Source organism: Arachis hypogaea, chromosome 18 (genome assembly GCF_003086295.3).
Source record: "Arachis hypogaea cultivar Tifrunner chromosome 18, arahy.Tifrunner.gnm2.J5K5, whole genome shotgun sequence".
In the NCBI taxonomy this organism is placed as follows: domain Eukaryota; kingdom Viridiplantae; phylum Streptophyta; class Magnoliopsida; order Fabales; family Fabaceae; genus Arachis; species Arachis hypogaea.
Window position 1 is genome coordinate 7,119,159 of NC_092053.1, and position 19,080 is coordinate 7,138,238.

Below are 19,080 nucleotides of genomic sequence, written 5' to 3' on the forward strand. Positions count from 1 at the left end.
AAAAAAAAAAAAAGACAATAAAAGAACCACGTAAGCTTCTTGCATCCTAAGACTGCGAAATCTATTATCGAATTTGCGATATTCCCTGTCAGAGAATGTAGATTCACACAAAAATTAATTGTACAGATTAAGGATAAAAATTACACAAAGCAACACCTATGATACATGGGACATCCGACAAAGGTTTCTGATTTTATATATCTCACCACATAAAACCCTCTTGTACTCTTGATTAAGAAAGAAAGGGAACCAAGGAGCCATAGCAAAAAATATTGAAGAATTAATGACAAAAATAGCCATCTTTGACAAACCATGACCTTTTTTTTACTAGTACCTATGCTCAATTTACACGGGGTGGGTGAACCCAGAATGCAGCTTCTAGCTTTTGTCAAAGCAAACCTAGCAGCGGCTACCAACCTTGCACATTACCTTTTTATCTTCTCGACGGTTTGCTGATTGAGCAGTGAGAACCAAAACCAGGAAAGCCAAGCTTTCTGCTGCAGGGATGAAGACCAAAAGCCCAGGGCCTCCCGTAAATCGCATCATGCTATGTACAGAGCACTAAAACAAGGCGATAGCACGAACCGGTAAGGCACAAATAATAAGGACATTTTTAATGATCACTATATCCAAGCGAGCGAACCTCGGTCATTTGTTACTTGGGGACGGCCTCTAGTTGGCGTTGGTGGTCTGTTGGCATTCAACTCCTATACAATAATATATAAAAATATTACTTTAATCACCATTATACCATGTAAGAAATTGACCACAGTAAGAAATTCATCTAGCCGCCTTCATGTATATTTGATAGGTGCAGTACGTTAAATTACACAGCACCACAATTCAATTGAGAACAATTATTGGAGTACCTGCATCCATGTATCTTCAATATGCCGCTCAGGTGATGTCTCCGGTGAAGACATCGCTGGTGGTAATGGATGAATTAATTTAGGAACCACAACAAGGTCCCTACCCAAAACTAATATTGCCCCAGCATTGTTTGCAGTGCCTAAAGAAACAAGGACGTGCCAAAATCAGAAGCAAATATATAGAGAGCAAACAGTAATTTAGAAGTCAGCAATATATACCACAATAATTTGTAGCTGAGAAAAGCGTGATCAGATGTCCTTGGGCGAAACGTTCAAACCCATCCATGACACATTCATGTGCACGGACAATCAGCTGAAGATCATTGTTATTGCAAAATTCTATGACACGATCAGGCTGCAGTCCAAACACCATTTACATGAGCATAATAACACAGGTATGTGATGATTGATCAGAAAAGCATAAATATCCTTAAATTACTTTAAAGTTTCTAGAATAATGAAGCAATTTTCATAAGCATTTTAGATTTATCATTTTCTCATGCAAAAAAGTAATTTTTTTAAGTAAATGATTACCATAGTGATCATCTAAAACCTTTTGAACTACCAAAAGGCCATATAGAATTAAAAAAAAAAAAGAAAGAAAAGAAAAATCAATCATTTGCAAGATAATAAGTACTCACCCCAAAAGTAACCAATCCAGGACCTCTTGCATTTGGCCGTAGTCCTTCCACACTATCATTCTCTGTAGGATCAGACCTAGAGAAACATTTCATGCTCTTATCATCCAAAAGGAAACCCAGTAAATTGTCTCATACAATAGCACACAAATGAACTAACCACAATAGATCCATCAGCACAATTGACCCTGCTTCCATTGGAATTGGACGTTGAATGTTCTCAATCTGCTCCACGTGATTTATTGAACGACCAATACCACCATGCATGCAAATAATCTTTTTCTCAATTAAAGCCGCCAGAGGCAGCCAATTAAACAGACGGTTCACCCGATGCCATGTCCAAATTCCATCTCTCTCACCCTGATAAGCAACTAACACCATTGGTTGATGTGCCAATACCATAGATAAATTAGGGAGGAAAAGCTTGGCACTTAAAATTCCTTACCATCCTTTCAATGCACTCAATTCGGAAGCCAAAAAGAGCATTAATATCTGCAGCTTCATGGTTTCCACGAATTAGATGTACATTTTTGGGATATTCAACCTGTAATATTAACATCACAATGCAAAAATCTGAGGCATCAATCTTGATAATAACACAGTAAGACAACATTAAGCCATCAAGCATCAAAGTACCTTCAAAGCAAGGAGGAGGCATATAGTTTCCAAACTGTGTTGTCCCCGGTCAACATAATCTCCTAGGAATAGATAATCGATATATCTGATAGTCATTTAAGCAAATTAGCAACAGAAAATATTGAATGCCTAAATCACGAAATGTATAATAGCCGAGTTAAGGTTTTTGGGATTGGATAGAAATCAGAAAAGAAATAGAGGTAAAACACGAAGTATATTACACTAATGCGGTAACATTTCTTCTGACACCTTTATTTATACTAAATCTATGACAAACAGTTCTTCTGACACCTTTTATTCATACTAAATCTATGACTGAAACCACAATGAACCTTTACCTTGGGTGAAGTACAAGCCATTTGTTGTCACATTATTTTGCAGCGATTTCTTTATGAAATTCTTGGTTTAGGAATTTAACAAAGTGCAGGAGGTGCCCTGGGTTTTTGGATAATTTCTTGTTGACTATCTTAACTGATAATGGGAAAAGGAATAGTGAAACTCTTTTGGCAATGTGCAATTTATGTAAATTGTTGATCTACTTGATGGAGCATGATTCTTCCCTCTCTAAATATATTTCTTTGGATGAACAGCTCCTTTCAGGTATTACACATTTGCCTTGTGTTTGCTGTATACCACTAATTGTCTTCAATAAAGCCTCTAGTAGACTTGTGTCACTATTATTATTATTATTATTATTTTCAAAAACAGGTTGTGGTTTTCACATATTGTATATCAACAACCATGTTAAATACTCTTAAAAGTAACCTATTGACCAATTGCTTAAACCAAGATACAACAATCATCAACATGCACAGAAGTAAGAACACATAGCAATATCCTTATTTACAAATACAAACATTGATGGCACAATCGAACTTACGCTATGTCACCAGCAGTTGATGGTGAACCATATTCATCAAAAAGCCGCATGAGATCCCCAAACTGCCCATGTAAATCACCAAATATTTTAATTGGAGCCTTAAGCCGTAATACACTTGGTTCACTAGAAAAGATCCGCTCGGCACTGTCACAAAGATCAGCAATTTCATTGCAATCTAAGAAAAACTGCCGGCGAACTGGTGGTTTCCATCCACGAGGCTTTAAGAGGTGTGCTATGACCTACAATATAACATATATAAGAAACAAATTTGAATATAACATGACACAACAGACTTTGAAATACAACATAACATATATAACAAGAAGGCAACAAGGAGATGTAAACATAAACCACAGTTCAACACAACACAATTAGATCAAGAGATGTGATACAAGATGGAGTAAGCTAGGAAATGAAAGGAAGGTCAGTAAAAAAGACCTATCTGATGTTCTGGACCTGATTAACTGGTCTACTGTTCATGGTACAACAGTTAGAAGTTAGGTCCACAACAGTTGACAGATAAATCCACGGAATTTCAACGTCCATGTTACTTAATATCATCATATATGTGCACTACATATATATTAGAGAGATAACTTTTTATGAATTCTAAATAGAAACAAACTATTTTGGTAATGTTATCATATGAATTATAATTATTATTTTTGCACGCTTGATAACTAATAGTAAGAAGAACATGTACCTTTTTTGGCACACTATTGATAGACATCTGTCTGTCTAATAATTTTCTAGCAGCAGTTGCATTTTCTGGAGTTCCATAACTGACTCGCCTGCCCTCATTTTCAAATTGATCAATTGAAAGCTGTCTAACCATACCACCTAATGCTCCACCGGTCTCCGCAGCAACAACCACCTTGAAAACATTCAACTTAGAATAAGAAATTGCACTTATAATTTTATAAGAACTCTTGTTGATAAAATTTTATAAGAACTTATAGCATAGTTTTCTGAGAACAAAAGATGTATCACTCACAGCTCTATGATGCAGCCGGACACCGCCAGAAGCAATGATATTTGACCCTGCAGAATCAGGTTTGATAAAGGAAGACTGTTTCCCACTTGGGGTAGCATCGGCTCCACCGTCTCTGTCAGGCAATTCAACTTCACCATTCTCTTGCCGTGCCTTGGCTGCAGCCAGTGCAGCACTGATAGCTTCAGCTTCTGCAGCTGATGCTTCGACCAGATACTCAACTCCTTTGCTTGTTCGCCTGCTAACAAAGTTCATCAGATTAATGAGGCCAAAGATGTATAATTAAACACTTTTCCCAAGGATAACAAAAACTCTCACCGAGAACCCTGAAGCATGGCATTTTCGGTGCTGATATCTGTATACATATCTCCATTCATTGGGGGAGCGACTGGATTTCCTAATACAACTGAACCATCAGCAGCAGCTTCGGACATTGGTTGCCTCGTCCTCTCATCAAATCCATATCTTCCAGGTAAGCCGCCTGCTTGTACATTAGATGCAGCCGCCGCTGCTGCATGTGAAGCGGCAGTAGTTGTTTCTGAAGCAGCAAGATCTACGGCAACAAGTAGGTCATCTAGCAATACTCCTGCAGCACAATCCCAAAACATTCCAGTCCACCTCTCTAAGTTATGAATTGGTTAAGATAACCACATGCCAAAATGAATATTAAAAGAAATCAACCATAAACTAAAAATGTTCCAGACAAGACCAGACATCTCAGCTTGGAGCGTGAACAAACATTGACAGGCAATTATCACGGAGAATAGCAATTACAAAAAAAAGGTGAGATCTTGATTAAAATGGAAACATATTTTGGTTATTCATAAAGAAAATGGAAAGAAATCTTGTTTAAGTTACGTTGAAAAATGTTGTAATAATAATTAACTATATAGATTTTATCTGACAAGAAACCATTGAGCAACTTAATTCATTGGAATTCCCTATGATTGTTGACTTCAACAGCATCAGAGGCCGTAGCTACCATACTAATTGAGTCCTTTTATAGCCCAGTTTTTATGTCTCAAAACTATTAGCACTATCTAAGAACTTTTATATGGATGGATGGAATCAATAGATGATATGCATCAAGTTAATCGATTATTTGCAGAGTCCTATAATTCAATGCAGAAATCACAGGCAGGATTCAAGTGTTTGACTGCCTCAAGTCAACCCATAAAGAGCTCTTTTTAAAATAATCAACCAACATTACTAGGTGAATAGAACTTGTAACCCAAAAACATCAAGAAAGGATTTCAATTTTCAAGCAGTACTCAGGTTGTATAAACTAGTAATCTGAAAGCTATATGAATCCATTTAATGTTTAAACTTACCCCCTCGTAAACCACCATAAATAAAAATTAGGTCACCAACAGCAGCAGCTGCATGCCTACAACGCCGAGTCAACTCAACTGCAGCATCTCCTCCGGCTGCATCAGCACTGTATCTACCGGTTCTTGGACTAGTGACAACAGATTTTGTATCACACCAAACACCAGCAGCAGTGTCAAGTACTGCAAAAATGCAAATGAATAAAAAGACAGAAAATAGCCATAGACAAATATAACTGCACTTATAGCACCAACAAGGAGTTTTAAGGGGGAAACACAAGTACTTTGCTCCTTAATTTCCAAAAAAAAAAAATAATAATAATATAATAATAAGGGAAAAGTATACTTTACACCCTCAATGTTTAGAGTTGCTTTTAATTTTACCCATAAGTTTTATTTCGTTTCAATTTTACACAAACCATTTCTTATAGTTTCAATTTTACCCTTCCATTCGATTTTTAACAGTTAAAGATTAGTCAAAATTGTTTTTCCCAGTTTTGCCCTTTTTCATCAACTCTTCCCACTCTGAAACTCAACGTTGCCGTTGCAGCCGCTGGCACCATGCACCACAACACCAGTGGAGAAGAGGGAAAGTTCATGATGGTATATTTACAATTTTTGTTAATAGATTTTAAGCAACAAAAAAAGTCTTATCCCACTAGGTGGGGTGTTCATAGATTTTAAGCAAATTAGGGAAAAAAAGGGGGTAAAACTGAAATTAAAATAAATTTTTGGTGTAAAATTAAAACGAAATAAAACTTAGGGGTAAAATTGAAACTAATCCTAAACATTTAGGGTATAAAGTATACTATTTCCTAAAACAGAATTGGGAACAACTTGTATAAACAAGTGTTCTTTTGTGTGTGTGTGTGTGTGTGTGTGTGTGTTGGGGGGGGGGGATAGAACTAGAGCACAAAGATCAATAATACGTTTTTGTATTACATGCAATAGACATAGGTGGGGGGAAGAGATTTAGGAAGCCAGCACCATGGAGCCTAACCAAGTACCTGCTACACTTGATGAGTCTTCTACCATCCTTCCTCCACCAAGAGCCCCACCAGACACATGGAGCCTTGCATTAACAAATACCTAAATCATTAAATTAAACAAATTATGATTCTTGAATATTTATAAAATCAGCTAGAAGAATTAAAATAAAATGAAAGAAACTGAACCAACCGCAGCATGCTGATATCTTGGTGATGGAGAAACACCAGGGGCAATTGCCCATTCCCATCGACCATCTCTATGCTTAGCAAGTCCATATGCACTTGCCAATGGCTGCAACATAAGTGGTAAGAAGAAAATTTCACTAAAGCTTAGGAGGAAACATTTCACAATAGTCACATTAAAATTTAAATAATAATAATGATAATAACAAGAATCCCATTAGAATTATTTTCATATTTTACATAATATATCCTCATGTATTCATTTTCTAATACTCAGAAAAAATGTACCACACACCCACACATATAGAGGAATAGGTACTTATACCCATGTCCTTGCACGTAGGACTATACCACTGTAAGCTTAAAGCTTCTCCTGTGGTGTACTTTGTTTGGACAGTAACATGCTTCTGCATTGTAAGGCTCATGTTACATTTCTCAAACCCTAGAATATCTTTAGGCACTGGGTCACATGTTTCTTATATAGAACAGTTCTGTTGAGTTTGTTTTCTGGCTTGGGGTAAAAAGAGAATGAAAAGAACTCCATGGGAATGTGCAATGGTTGCCATCTTCAGGTGCATTTTAGGGAGTGGACCACACATGTCCTTAAGAGCGTCTCCCTGCCCCAAATTTGTTTGGGATAGAGTTATGTTCTTAGGTAGCACTCTCTAAATTGCAAAGCGGTTGGGTTGGCACTACTTGTTTCTGGAAATATTCTGTTTTGTTTTACTTTTTTCAGCTCTTGCTAATACCTTACACTCCCCCTATACTAAATTCTCTCCTTTTTAATAATACTTCTTTTCTAAAAACAATCCAGCAAAGACACTTAAACTCTGCACGACCATCATATGAACATGCACAAGCCGTAGACAAAAAGATACAATAGTGTATGAGTGCCAAATGAGAGAATTGTATAAGGAACAAATTGAAGGCTTGGAAGTAAAACAAATAAACAGAATAAATAATAACTCACAACACTATTGGCATCTCTCCCTCCACAGAGCAGAAGCAGTCCATCAGAGCGTGCACTTGCAGTTGCATACCTACTCACAAACAAAGTATTAAATAACAACTCCTTTCCACATTGATAAGTTTCACTATAAGATAGCCAAATTCACAAATAGAAGGAAGGCAGGTCTATATAATTTAAATTAAAAAAAAGCAGCAAACCAATAAAAATTATTGCTACAAATGGAAAAGGTAATTAAATTAAGAGAATGATTTTCTTTGGCTTTCTAGAACTACAGCCTAATTTTATTTAAAAGGAATTTAAGAAAAGCAAGAGAGAAAGAACAAGAAACACAATCCAAGAACTTTTCCTTGGATATGAAAACAGTTTGAAAAATGGAAACATTAAATGTAGTTAGCAACTAAATTAACTTGGCATAAGTATTACCAATTAAAATTCTCACATAAAGTAAAACTGAAATTAAATATCTAATGTAACCACTCAATAGTTTGGTAAATGAATGATTTGAGTGACAATCTTCAAAACCTAGTCTAACACCTAAAAGGTTAAAAAATAAACATATCACCTCTTCATAAGAATTTAAAACTAATACGTACATAGTACGTGGAAATATCAGTCTAGAAAAGAAAAATTCAGAGATAGAAGTATACATGCATGGAGGTGGACCCTCTCCTTCTGGCTCCAACTTGCGCCATTCATAAGGCTTGGCAGCTGTGTCCAAGGCCCACACATCAGCCAAAGGTCTCTTTCCTGGGAAGCAAAGGCCAAACTAAGTGCAACGTCCAATAAATAAATAAAAATAAAATAAAACAACCAAACAACGCACACAATGGAAAAGGGCTAGGCATTTGACCAGTTACCATCATTTCCTCCAATAGCCATAAGATACCTCTGCCCCACCAAAGCCATTACATGTCCATAGCGTGACCCTGGTCCAGGGCCTTGAACAGATACTCTACAAATAATTCAGAACCTACAAGATTAGTTAAATATCATTGGAAACATCAAGGGGGAAAAACAGGTTGCAAGTCTAACCTATGCCACCGGGGCATTTGCTGAGTGAGATCAAGAACATGAAGATCCTCTGCTGACAAACCAGCAGGACCGATGCCACCCTGGGTAACAATGCAATAATTCAAAAGAATTGAGCATCAACATTCACAGAAAGGAAATCAAATCCACCGATATTATGAGAACTTAAGAGATGCCCCCTCCATGATACCTGAATAACCACCATGGTCCCTACAGCAGTTGCCACATGTGCAGCCCTTGGAGTTGGAGGCTCTCCATAGGGAGTTATCCTGCAGCATATTGCTTTATGAGCACTAAAGCCAAGTGTGAAAGGCTATAAATGCATTATTCAAGTCTTAAAGTAGGCAGGAAATAATGACCTAGTTCTAAGCTTACCTAGACCATTTATTATTAATGACATCATAACAGTGGACATCAGCAGTAGCACCAGCTAAACCTGCAGAGCAGATAATATACTAGTCATGATAGATTCCAAGCATAAACATTTATCACTAAGTTTTTAAAGCTACAAGACATGTTCAAGAAAAAGCTCCCTTCAAGCTAGTTAATATCAAAGTCTTTCTACGAAGGGAAAAAAAGATGTGAATCCAAATTAATCAGAGTTCATTTTGTGGCATTGCTCACAGAAAGATGAATAGCTATAGCATATTAAGGTATTCCCAAAATAACCAATAATGTTTGCACCAAATAAAGTTTTCAGCGTCTTGTTACTGCCATTATTATGCACCATGAATCATGATATGGAAAATCCAACTTGGATTACCTAGATCTAAATATTAAAAACAAAAACCATTTCAGGCTTAAAATGGCTACCAAAAGCATGATGATTGGAATTACTATAATAGGGCATGGAAATAATTTCAAAACAGGAACTCACTGTATTCTCCAAAAAATGCAATGTGTGATCAATAACAGTTGAAACAAATACTCTTCAGAACACGAATTGAAATATAACATTCTAACTAAGTAAAACAATTTGGGTTCACAAGGTTTCCACATGACTGAACCAAAGATGCCACTCAATATTTATATGCAAAATGGGAAAGGCTCCAACCTCCTTTTCACATTCTTGAGCCTCTACCTTAGATAGGCTTTTCAGAGAGAATGCTGTAGGCATGGTTAAAAAATGCTTTCATGACAAAGTGATCAAGAATCCAACAGTTAATGAATATGTTGTTGTGTCCGATACCATGTCTACCGATACTGCCATTCTTCAAATTTAAATTAAATTTTAGCATAAAGTTTACTGTGCTTATGTATTATCTATGCTTCAAAAACAGAGCAATTTGCATAAAAGAGCTTCATCTAAAAGAGCTTAAGTAGTTAGGAGAGATGACTCTTTAGTCTTAACAAAGCTCATTTGGGTGAACGGATCGAAACATAATGATGTGGCACGAATGGGAAATAACATAAACAAATCACCACGCCCATTTTTAAGATGCATTATATTGAGTGAAGGATAGAAGACCAATGAAAGGAAGTTATCCTGGAAGGTTCTTAATGAAGTTCTAACTATCAACTAACTGTATCAAAAAATAAAGGGTTCTCATGAAAAATAATAAATTCATTTCATTTAAATGCATCATACACACAAGTCTGTGTGCGTCTGTGAGTTCTTTCTCTTAAGATGAGGAAGAGGTTACAGTAGCACTTAATGAGAATAATGGCAGGAAGTCATCCACAGTCGTTTGATCATGTATGGAAAAACATGAGACAAACTTAAAAAGAGAACCAAATGGAAAGTAGTCTAATTAAATTGGGTGAAGACTACAGAAAGATTAACAAGGCTATAATCTAAATGAAATCATTCAAGTTTAGAGTTTGAATAGAGCTCTATGATGTTGTTTGAATGCAAGCATGTAAACCCTACGAGTGGAATATTACTGCTGTTTTTGCAAGTTAAACCATCCAACAAAGGAATGATCGTAAATAACATGCCATCTCCACTACATTCAATTCTATTCTAATATTATTCCACCCAACCAAATGAATCATTGTGGAGCCTCTGCAATCAATAAAAGCAGGTTTATGAAAACACGTGTTTCAATGACGGAAGAATTTATATCATTAGCACCCAGACTACGACATAGAGTAAGTCTGAATAATCACTCATTCCTTCCCATGTATGCATTTTCCATGTCTTGAAACAACTATGTAAAGAGGGATTTTTCGTTCAAACATCCCTAAGAATTAATAACTAGACAAATAGACATTGACAAAGAAACAAAAGCTCGTGTGTGAATCCAAATTCAAAATGCAATTCAACTTTAAAACACACGAACCATGAAAAATTCAAAATACTCAGCCATGATATAACAACTAATGGTAACAAATGCAAGGTAAAATAAAATAAGATAGTGAAGCACATACGTATTCCAGCATTTCCAGCAGACGACGGAGTCCCTGAAGCCGCAGAATTGCCTTCAAGAGCAGTGGCACCACCGAACAATATCAGCCTGGGACCAATGTACCCAGGAGCCCCCTCCTCTCCGACGGCTGCCACCGCCGTCAATGTGTGGCCGCACCGCGGACCCGGCCCGTCCTCCTTCTTCTCAATAATCGCGTTCATCGCCGAATAAGTTGGCGCCAGCCTCGGCCCTATCACCGGACTCTGCTGCACCTGAGCAGGCGCCTGCTGCTGCTGCTGCACAGGCAGCTGAGCCGCCGCCGGAGATCCACTGCCTGAAGACGGTGACTCGGCCAGCTGCTCTACCTCTCCCGCAGCCGGCGCCGGAGCAGCAGCACCGGCGGATGGAGCGTGATCGGCCTCCTGCACCATCGAGGAATCAACATCCATTACTTCAACCCTAAGATTCGAGCAATTCCGTCAAGATCGGAGGCTAGAATTCCAGCAAAATCGAATTCCTAGCCAACATTTGGATTCATTCCTCGGAATCCAAAGGCTTCGAACGAACTCGCTCCTTTCAATAACAAACGCTAGGAACTACACAACTTAAAAGGAACGAACTCAATGTTGACGAATTGAAACAAAGGAAGGGTTGAGCTCAGATCCTCGATTCTTCAATCGGAAGACGGAAGAAACGAAACGCGTTCGGAGAATAGTAAGCAGCTCGGAGAAAAGTCCTTTAGGTTTTTTTTCCCCTCTCTCTCTCTTCTCGCTTGTGTTTCTCTCTCTTCTGTGTTGAAAGTTGAAACCCAGAGAAAGAAAAGAAAAGAAGCGGTCGAAGAGGCAGCGAAACGGGAAACGGAGACGATCTCAAAGCCACAACAAAAACTCAACCCAAAAGCCCCAAATATTAAAAATAAAATTATAAAAAAAATAAAAAGTTATTTTATGTAAATAGCTAAACAAATAACAAACGATAAAGAAATTAAATTATAAAATCCAATCGCTTTGTCTGTGCTGTCCCCTTCTCTCTTTCTCTCTGTAGTGTCTGGATTTATTTTTTTAAGAAAAAAAAGCTTTGCTGTTTTTTTTTTCTTTTTTAATATTTTGTTTGTTGGTGCGGTCTACAGTGTTTCGTTTATTTCCTCGTTGAAAAAGAAAACGGGGGGACCGGGATCAACCGGCTAGGGTAAGAAGTGTATGGGGATGAATGCGGCGGCAGTGGCGGCGGAAAACGGAGAGGATTCAGCGAAAATCCGGTGTTTGTTAATGGTGGTGGAATGTTCCTAATTGCAAGGAGGTTTGCTTTTAATAGAAGGGTTTAACAGCGCAGCGATAAGATATATAGCAGATTGAAAAAGCACGCGCTTTACACTCTTTTTTAGATTTTACAGGATTTGACTAATTTTATATGGATTTACTAATTTTGCCTAGGATTAGCATAAAAATAATTCACTTTAAACCTTTTTTATTAAATAAAAAGTTTTATATCTCCTTTGTAAATTAAGTAAATTTTAATTTTTTAATTTATTATGTTTCATATTATTTGTTTGAATAATGCGATTCAACTTTTTTTCTCAACATTAATTAATTTTTTGGCTAATTAAAAATTAATTTTTTATACTTTCTTTAATTATTTATATTTAAATTTTAGAATTTAAATTTAAGGTTTAAAAATTATGATTTAAAATATTTTATGTTTTTCTTTTGTTTTTTTATTTTCAATAACAAATTAATTTAAGAGAAGCAGAAGACTATATTATCTACTTTTTCTGTAATACATTAGTATTTTTCACAAAGCAAGCTAAAATAAAGCGTAACTTGATAAAATCAGCCAGAAATATAAAAATGCAAACGTTGCAATTTCTTTCTTGGGTATCATTACGTAAATAAGTTTTTTTTCACGCTCATTCTCTAAAAAGAAAATATTATGTTTGTTTGTATAATAAAACATAATTTGACGTCAATATAAAAGATTTTGATTGATATATATATTGCATAAACATCAACCTCTTTAATCACCTCTCCATCGTTTATAAAATAATTACATCCTGTAAAGCTTCTTTATATTTTGTTTCGTATAGCTGGTTGATAATTCTATATTATATTATTCGAATTACATAATTATTAATAGCATATAACTAATAAATATTAGTAATATTACTATCACATGGTTGACCGCATAAATAACTAAACTATCACAATATGCCACCAAGAAAAAAACTAGTACAATATAATTAGAAAAATATCTAAAAATGTAAAAAAAAAAATATATCTAACATCATTGATTATCTTTTAACCAAATCATAATATTACCTTTAGTCAACCAAAACATTAATTATTCCTCTATTATTATTATTATTATTATTATTATTATTATTATTATTATTATTATTAGAGTAAACTACTATTTCTATCCACGAAAGTTGAAAATGTTGACATATTTACCTATAAAAAAAAGAAATTACCATTTGTACCCATAAAAAATAGTTTTTACAAGCAAAATTATCCAAATCCTAAAAAATTACCTAAAATCCCTAAATTACCCTTATTTTCACCACCACACCACCTCCTTCACCCAATCACCTTTCTAACCCTAATCCTCTTCACCCAGCCACACCCCCCTTCTCCTTTCTAATCTCAAATTCCACCACCATCTCATTTTCTTTATTACTACCATCACCACCACCGCCACTATACCTCCATCATCATCTTCTTCACATGCAGCAGCAGCAGCAACAACAACAACAATAGAAAAAGCAGAGAAAAACGGTTCTTCCTCACTGAACAGCGTTGATGACGATGGTGGCAGTGACACCCACCGGCGCCGTCGCCCTCTCCTCCTTCTCCGATCTCTTACGCGCTCTCTTCCTTCCAAACCAGCGACAACGACAGCGACGGACTCAATCAATGGCGACGATAGATGTGACGGAGCCGGCAGCAGCAGGGCGCGACGGCGGCGACAGCTCCCCCTTCCTTGGTTCTGGCTCGCATCTCCTCTTTGGGCTCCCTCAACAACGACGACGATGATGCGATAGCGGCAGCGAGTCCCCACGTTATCAGTGCGGTCTCGCTCCCCCTCCTCTTCTCTTCTTCTTCCTCGGGTGGGGGTGTGTGTGTAATGTCTCCGTGTGTAAGTTTTGGAGGGAAAGGGGGTGGTGGCTGGGTGAAGGGGGGTGGTAGTGGTGGGATTTGAGATTAGAAAGGGAAAGAGGGATAGTGGCTGGGTGAAGAGGGTTAGGGTTAGAAAGGTGATTGGGTGAATGAGGTGGTGTAGTGGTGAAGATAAGGGATTTTGCAGGTAAGAGAGAGTGTGGGGGCAAAGAATCTGAAGATGGTTCTGTTGTTGTTGATGATGGTGAAGCCCTTTTTCTGGGTTAAGAATTCGAAGAAGCAGAAGAGAAAGAGAAAAGCAAAATACATAAGGAAAGCGAGAGAAAGAGAAAGAGAAAGGAGTTGGCAGAGTTGACGGATTATGGCGGCGACGACGAGCTCAGAAAATGGAAGGAAAGAGAAAGAGGATGGGTTAGTGGTGGTGATGGCAGTGGTGGGGAAAAGATGAAAACATTGAGAAAGAAAGAGGAGAGGGGGAGGGGAGGAGATGATAGTGGTAGTGGTGGAGAGAAGGGTAATTTATAAATTTAATTTAATTTTTTAGGGTTTGGATAATTTTGCTTGTAAAAATCATTTTTTATGGGTATCAATGGTAATTTCCTTTTTTTATGGGTAGATATGTCAGCGTTTTCAACTTTCGTGGGTAAAAATTGTAGTTAGATCTATTATATTCTATTATATATCTCTAATTTTAAGGCCAAAATGTGCCACATGTCACTCTCTCGTTGCAATTGAAATCAAATATTTCCCTCCAAAATCAAAGAACTCTCCTCTCTTCTCTCTTCCTTTCTCTATCTCTCTCATTTCTTCACTCACTCTATCTCTCTTATATATCATTATCAATGACTAATTACAAATTTGACAATCAAAATATACAACATAACACTCTCTAATTATATTTAAATTAAATTAAAATTAAAATATAGCTATATTATATATTATATTTATATATCTATTATATCTATTATCTATTATATATTACTAATTTTAAGGCCAAAATGTGTCACATGTCACTCCTTCATTGCAATTGAAATCAAATCTTTATCTTCAAAATTAAAAAACTCTCCCCCTCTTCTCTCTCTCATTCCTTCACTCACTCTATCTCTCTTATATATCATTATCATTATTAATGACTAATTATGAATTTGACAATCAAAATATACAATATAACATTCTCTAATTGTATTTAAATTAAATTAAAATACTAAAATTGAAATATAGCTATATTTTATATTATATTTATATATTACTAACTAATTTAATAACTAAAATGTGTCATACGACAATCTCTTATTAAAATTTAGAGAAAATATTTTCCTCTAAAATTAGTAAACATCCTTCTTATATTTTCTTATCTACCTCTCTTTTTTTTCTATTTCTCTCTATCCTTCCTACTCTATATATAATTTATAATTCATATTTTATATTAGTAATTTGACAAATCAAAATTTATCACTAGATATTTTTATTATAATTAAAATAAAAATTGTTCTTAACTTCCAAAATTAACAAACTCCCTCTCCCATTCTTCTTCTTTATCTTTCTCTCTCTTTTCTCTCATTCTCTATTTTTTTCTACCTTTATGTTCTACAAAAAATAAAATTAACAACATAATATAATTTAAATAAAAAATATTATTATATACATATATTTTATTTAAATTTAAATTTTTACTGCTTATCTTTTTAATATATGTTTTTACTTTTTTTCTTTTAAATATTTATTACATATAATTTTAAAAAAAATACTAATATTGCGATTAAAAGTTAGAATCAAGATTCAATTGTTTTTAAAAAAATGAGTTAATTTTATAACTATAAATATAATTTTTTTTATATTAATATCTAATTATATTTTTATATATATAGAAAAAAATATTATTTTTAAATAGTAAGTATAAAAATTAATTATTTCTATTTGTGCAACAAATTTAATACCTAATCAAATATAAAAATATACACATTAAATTCTTTTAAATTTTAGATAACGAATGTTAAAATTAAGTAAAAAAATTAAACTCTTTCATTTGAAAATAATAACTAAAAAATTTATTATTTAATTTTGTTTAAGATTCTGGTCTTCTTAGTCGACGGGGACTTTTGTCCCTTAATACCATTTTATAAAAGTAGTTTAATACTATAAATTTTGTGTCATAATCTATAATACCAAAATTTACGTAATTTTAAAAGACTTATATTCCCTGGTATTACGGGTAAAAATACTAGTATTTTTTTAATTATACTAAAATATTTTCCTTTTCTTCAAAATTTATGAATATGTATATATGTATCTATCTCTATTTAGTATACTGCCTTATTACATGTACAATAATATTGGAGAAACAAAAATAAATAAATCAAAACAATTTAAATTTATCTCATTTAGTATTTATTAATTGCTGTTAATTAATAAATATTAAATAAAGAAACTTAGGCTGTTTTTCTTTTTTTTCTACTCTAATATTACCATTGATCAATTGTACATGTACTCATATAGTAATAAATTTTCATGCATCACAAAAGAAAAAAATTAATTAAAAAACTTGTCTATATCAAGCAAAAATTAATTTTTGTTGACCATATAAAAATATTATCTTAAACTATAAACTCGTTTAACTATATCATTTAATTTAATTATATAATAACTTAAACTTATTGTCACAAAAAAAAGTTATTATATCATGTGTCATCATCTCATATAAAAATAAAGAAAATTATTATTTACAAAAACCTAAATCATTTGGAAGTGAAAATTAGATTATTAGATGAGTTACGTATTTTCTTGAATATCTAAAATCAACTTCTAATAATAAATATCCTAAAATTATATATGCTAATTGCTAGGTCATTAGAATTAATGGAAAATGAATCCTCTTAATTAGTGATTTTTTTAATTGGTACATATTTATTATTTTTTGCTATTTTAGTATTATAAAATAGTTCTTTATTTGGGATTGAATTCTTTCAATTTTTTTTTTAAAAGTATAAAATATAATCTCTTATCATACAATTTATTAGTGAAATAAAAAATTATAAAAATAAAAATATTAAAAAATTAAAAATTATATTTAACGCTCTCAATTAAAAAAAATTAGAAAATAAAAGACGATTCCATGATGCCAAATAGCCACAGACATCAGATATGCATCAATAAAAAAAAAAAAACACCCATCACACTTTCTTAGACTTGTCTTTTTCCTTATCCGTCTCAAACACTTTTTATATTTTATAGTTTTAATTATTTTTGCAAAAATTAGTATAATAAAGCAGTTATTTAATGTTTTTATCAAGGAAAAGAATAGAATTAAGAGATGTTATCTTGGAAAGACAAAACAATTCCAAAAATTAGTGTCTACTTAGATAATTTTTAATTTTAAAGGTAAAAGATAACTAGGATTAATTATTTGATTTAATTATAAAATTTGACATTTAAACAAACACAAGTATTTTTTTTTGTGTATAAATACTATTACTGATAAATTTTATTAAATATAAATTTTAAATTTTTGTGATTTTGTTCTTTATTCGAAGATTATTTACATTTATATGTATCTTTTATATTAGAGATGGTTCATTTTTAAAATACTATTTTCTATTAAATGCTTCATTCTTAAAATACTATTTTCTATTAAATAAAGAAATTATTTGTTAATTAAATAAATTTTAGTTTTTTATTTATTATATTTTATATAAATAATTAAAATTTATAATTTATAATTTATAATTTAATATTTATAATTTTTTATTTTTAATAACAATCTAATTTTTAAAAAATGATACATCTTTTATTTTTATTTAGAGTATATTAACACTTGTTTATATGAGATCAACTTAAATCTATTATAATTTAAAAAAATTGTATTACACTTTATTTTAAAAGAGAGACGAGGATCTTTCGGTTATTAATTAAAGTGCGATAAGGAATTTGTGTTTGGCGCATAAGAAGAACTATGAAGGTGACTTTTATCATATTTATTTCAGCTCAGTAATTTTATAAATTGAAAATGTGGTGGAATCTCAAAGACAATCCACATGGACCAATAACTTCTCGTATCATTAGTGTATTATTCTCTAATCTTTACACTCTTTTTTTTTATAATCCTAGATTTAATCAATCATTACTTTATTCGTTTGATAAAAGAGTTATAATCCTAGATTTAATTTCGAGAAATCCAGCTTCATTCCGATTAATTGTGAACAGAGTTAGGTGCGAAAGATGTGTCGTCTGTTGGGATATAAGGAGGCCTCCTTCCCTATTCGGTATCTTGGCATCTCTTTGAAAGCGAACCCGCGGCTAGTGAAGATATGGAAACCAGTGATTGATAAGGTAGAAGAAAAGTTTAGTCTTTGGAAAGTTAAGATTCTCAATAAAGCGGGTAAGCTGATTCTCATAAAATCTGTTCTTAACAGCTTACCTATATACTATCTAAGCTTGTACAAGTTGCCTAAGGCTGTAGCGGAGAAGTTGATAGCCTTACAAAGACGGTTCTTGTGGAGTAAAGAGAACGGGAGGACCGGTATGCCACTTGTGAGATGGGAGGTAGTGATGACTCCGAAAAAGGCGGGTGGGTTGGGAGTGGGTGATGCCGTGCTGCAGAATACGGCACTTCTGTTTAAGTGGTGGTGGCGATTTGCGAAAGAGGACTGCCGCTTATGGAAAAAAGTAGTGTGTTCTTGTAATAACATGAGTCCTGCTGAGATGCTGCGTGTGTAACAGCCCAGACCACCCGCTAGCACGATATTGTCCGCTTTGGCACACAAGGCCTCACGGTTTTGCTTTTGACGATAGGGATGCTAGCCGAAGCCCCCCACACTCACTCGTCAAAACGCGTCATGCTAGGGAGAGGTATCCACACCCTTATAAGGCATGCTTCGTTCCCCTCTCCAACCGATGTGGGCCTTACAATCCACCCCCCTAAGGGAGCCCAGCGCCCTCGCTGGCACATCGATCCGGGTTCTGGCTCTGATACCATCTGTAACAGCCCAGACCACCCGCTAGCACGATATTGTCCGCTGCAACCACCGCGTGTTATCATCTTCAGATCCGCCGTCGTTTGAGTCGCGAACAGGGGAACGCGCGCGAAGGAAACTGTCGCGGAGCTGCCGT

General features: G+C 34.4%; 1 protein-coding gene across 2 annotated transcripts; it reads right to left on the minus strand.

The window, feature by feature from the left end:
- Nucleotides 1–39: 39 nt before the first annotated feature.
- On the minus strand, nucleotides 40–12,175 carry LOC112771043 (serine/threonine-protein phosphatase BSL3). Of its 2 annotated transcripts, XM_072225453.1 has the most exons (22): nucleotides 10,884–12,175; nucleotides 8,889–8,949; nucleotides 8,704–8,782; nucleotides 8,517–8,596; nucleotides 8,342–8,436; nucleotides 8,132–8,231; nucleotides 7,485–7,554; nucleotides 6,522–6,623; nucleotides 6,350–6,431; nucleotides 5,346–5,525; nucleotides 4,333–4,600; nucleotides 4,018–4,252; nucleotides 3,727–3,897; nucleotides 3,024–3,262; nucleotides 2,144–2,228; nucleotides 1,953–2,051; nucleotides 1,668–1,867; nucleotides 1,511–1,586; nucleotides 1,089–1,224; nucleotides 870–1,009; nucleotides 644–707; nucleotides 40–561 (listed from the first exon to the last, which is right to left on the minus strand). In XM_072225453.1, exons 1-22 carry the CDS (start codon nucleotides 11,308–11,310, stop codon nucleotides 548–550), a joined length of 3,003 nt encoding a protein of 1,000 aa, XP_072081554.1. In that variant the 5' UTR covers nucleotides 11,311–12,175; the 3' UTR covers nucleotides 40–547. The 2 variants fall into 2 exon arrangements, with proteins under 2 accessions (XP_072081554.1, XP_025671396.1); XM_025815611.2 differs by having other exon boundaries at nucleotides 40–707.
- Nucleotides 12,176–19,080: the final 6,905 nt, after the last annotated feature.

Bases quoted from the DNA above. Each gene is read 5' to 3' on its own strand.
- LOC112771043 (XM_025815611.2), bottom strand. From the start codon at position 11,310: ATGGATGTTGATTCCTCGATGGTGCAGGAGGCCGATCACGCTCCATCC. The intron at 6,624-7,484 runs GTGAGTTATTAT...CTTATGTTGCAG, and splicing joins GGAGAGATGCCAATAGTGTT to CCATTGGCAAGTGCATATGG. The intron at 2,229-3,023 runs GTAAGTTCGATT...AATGACTATCAG, and splicing joins TCAACTGCTGGTGACATAGC to ATATATCGATTATCTATTCC.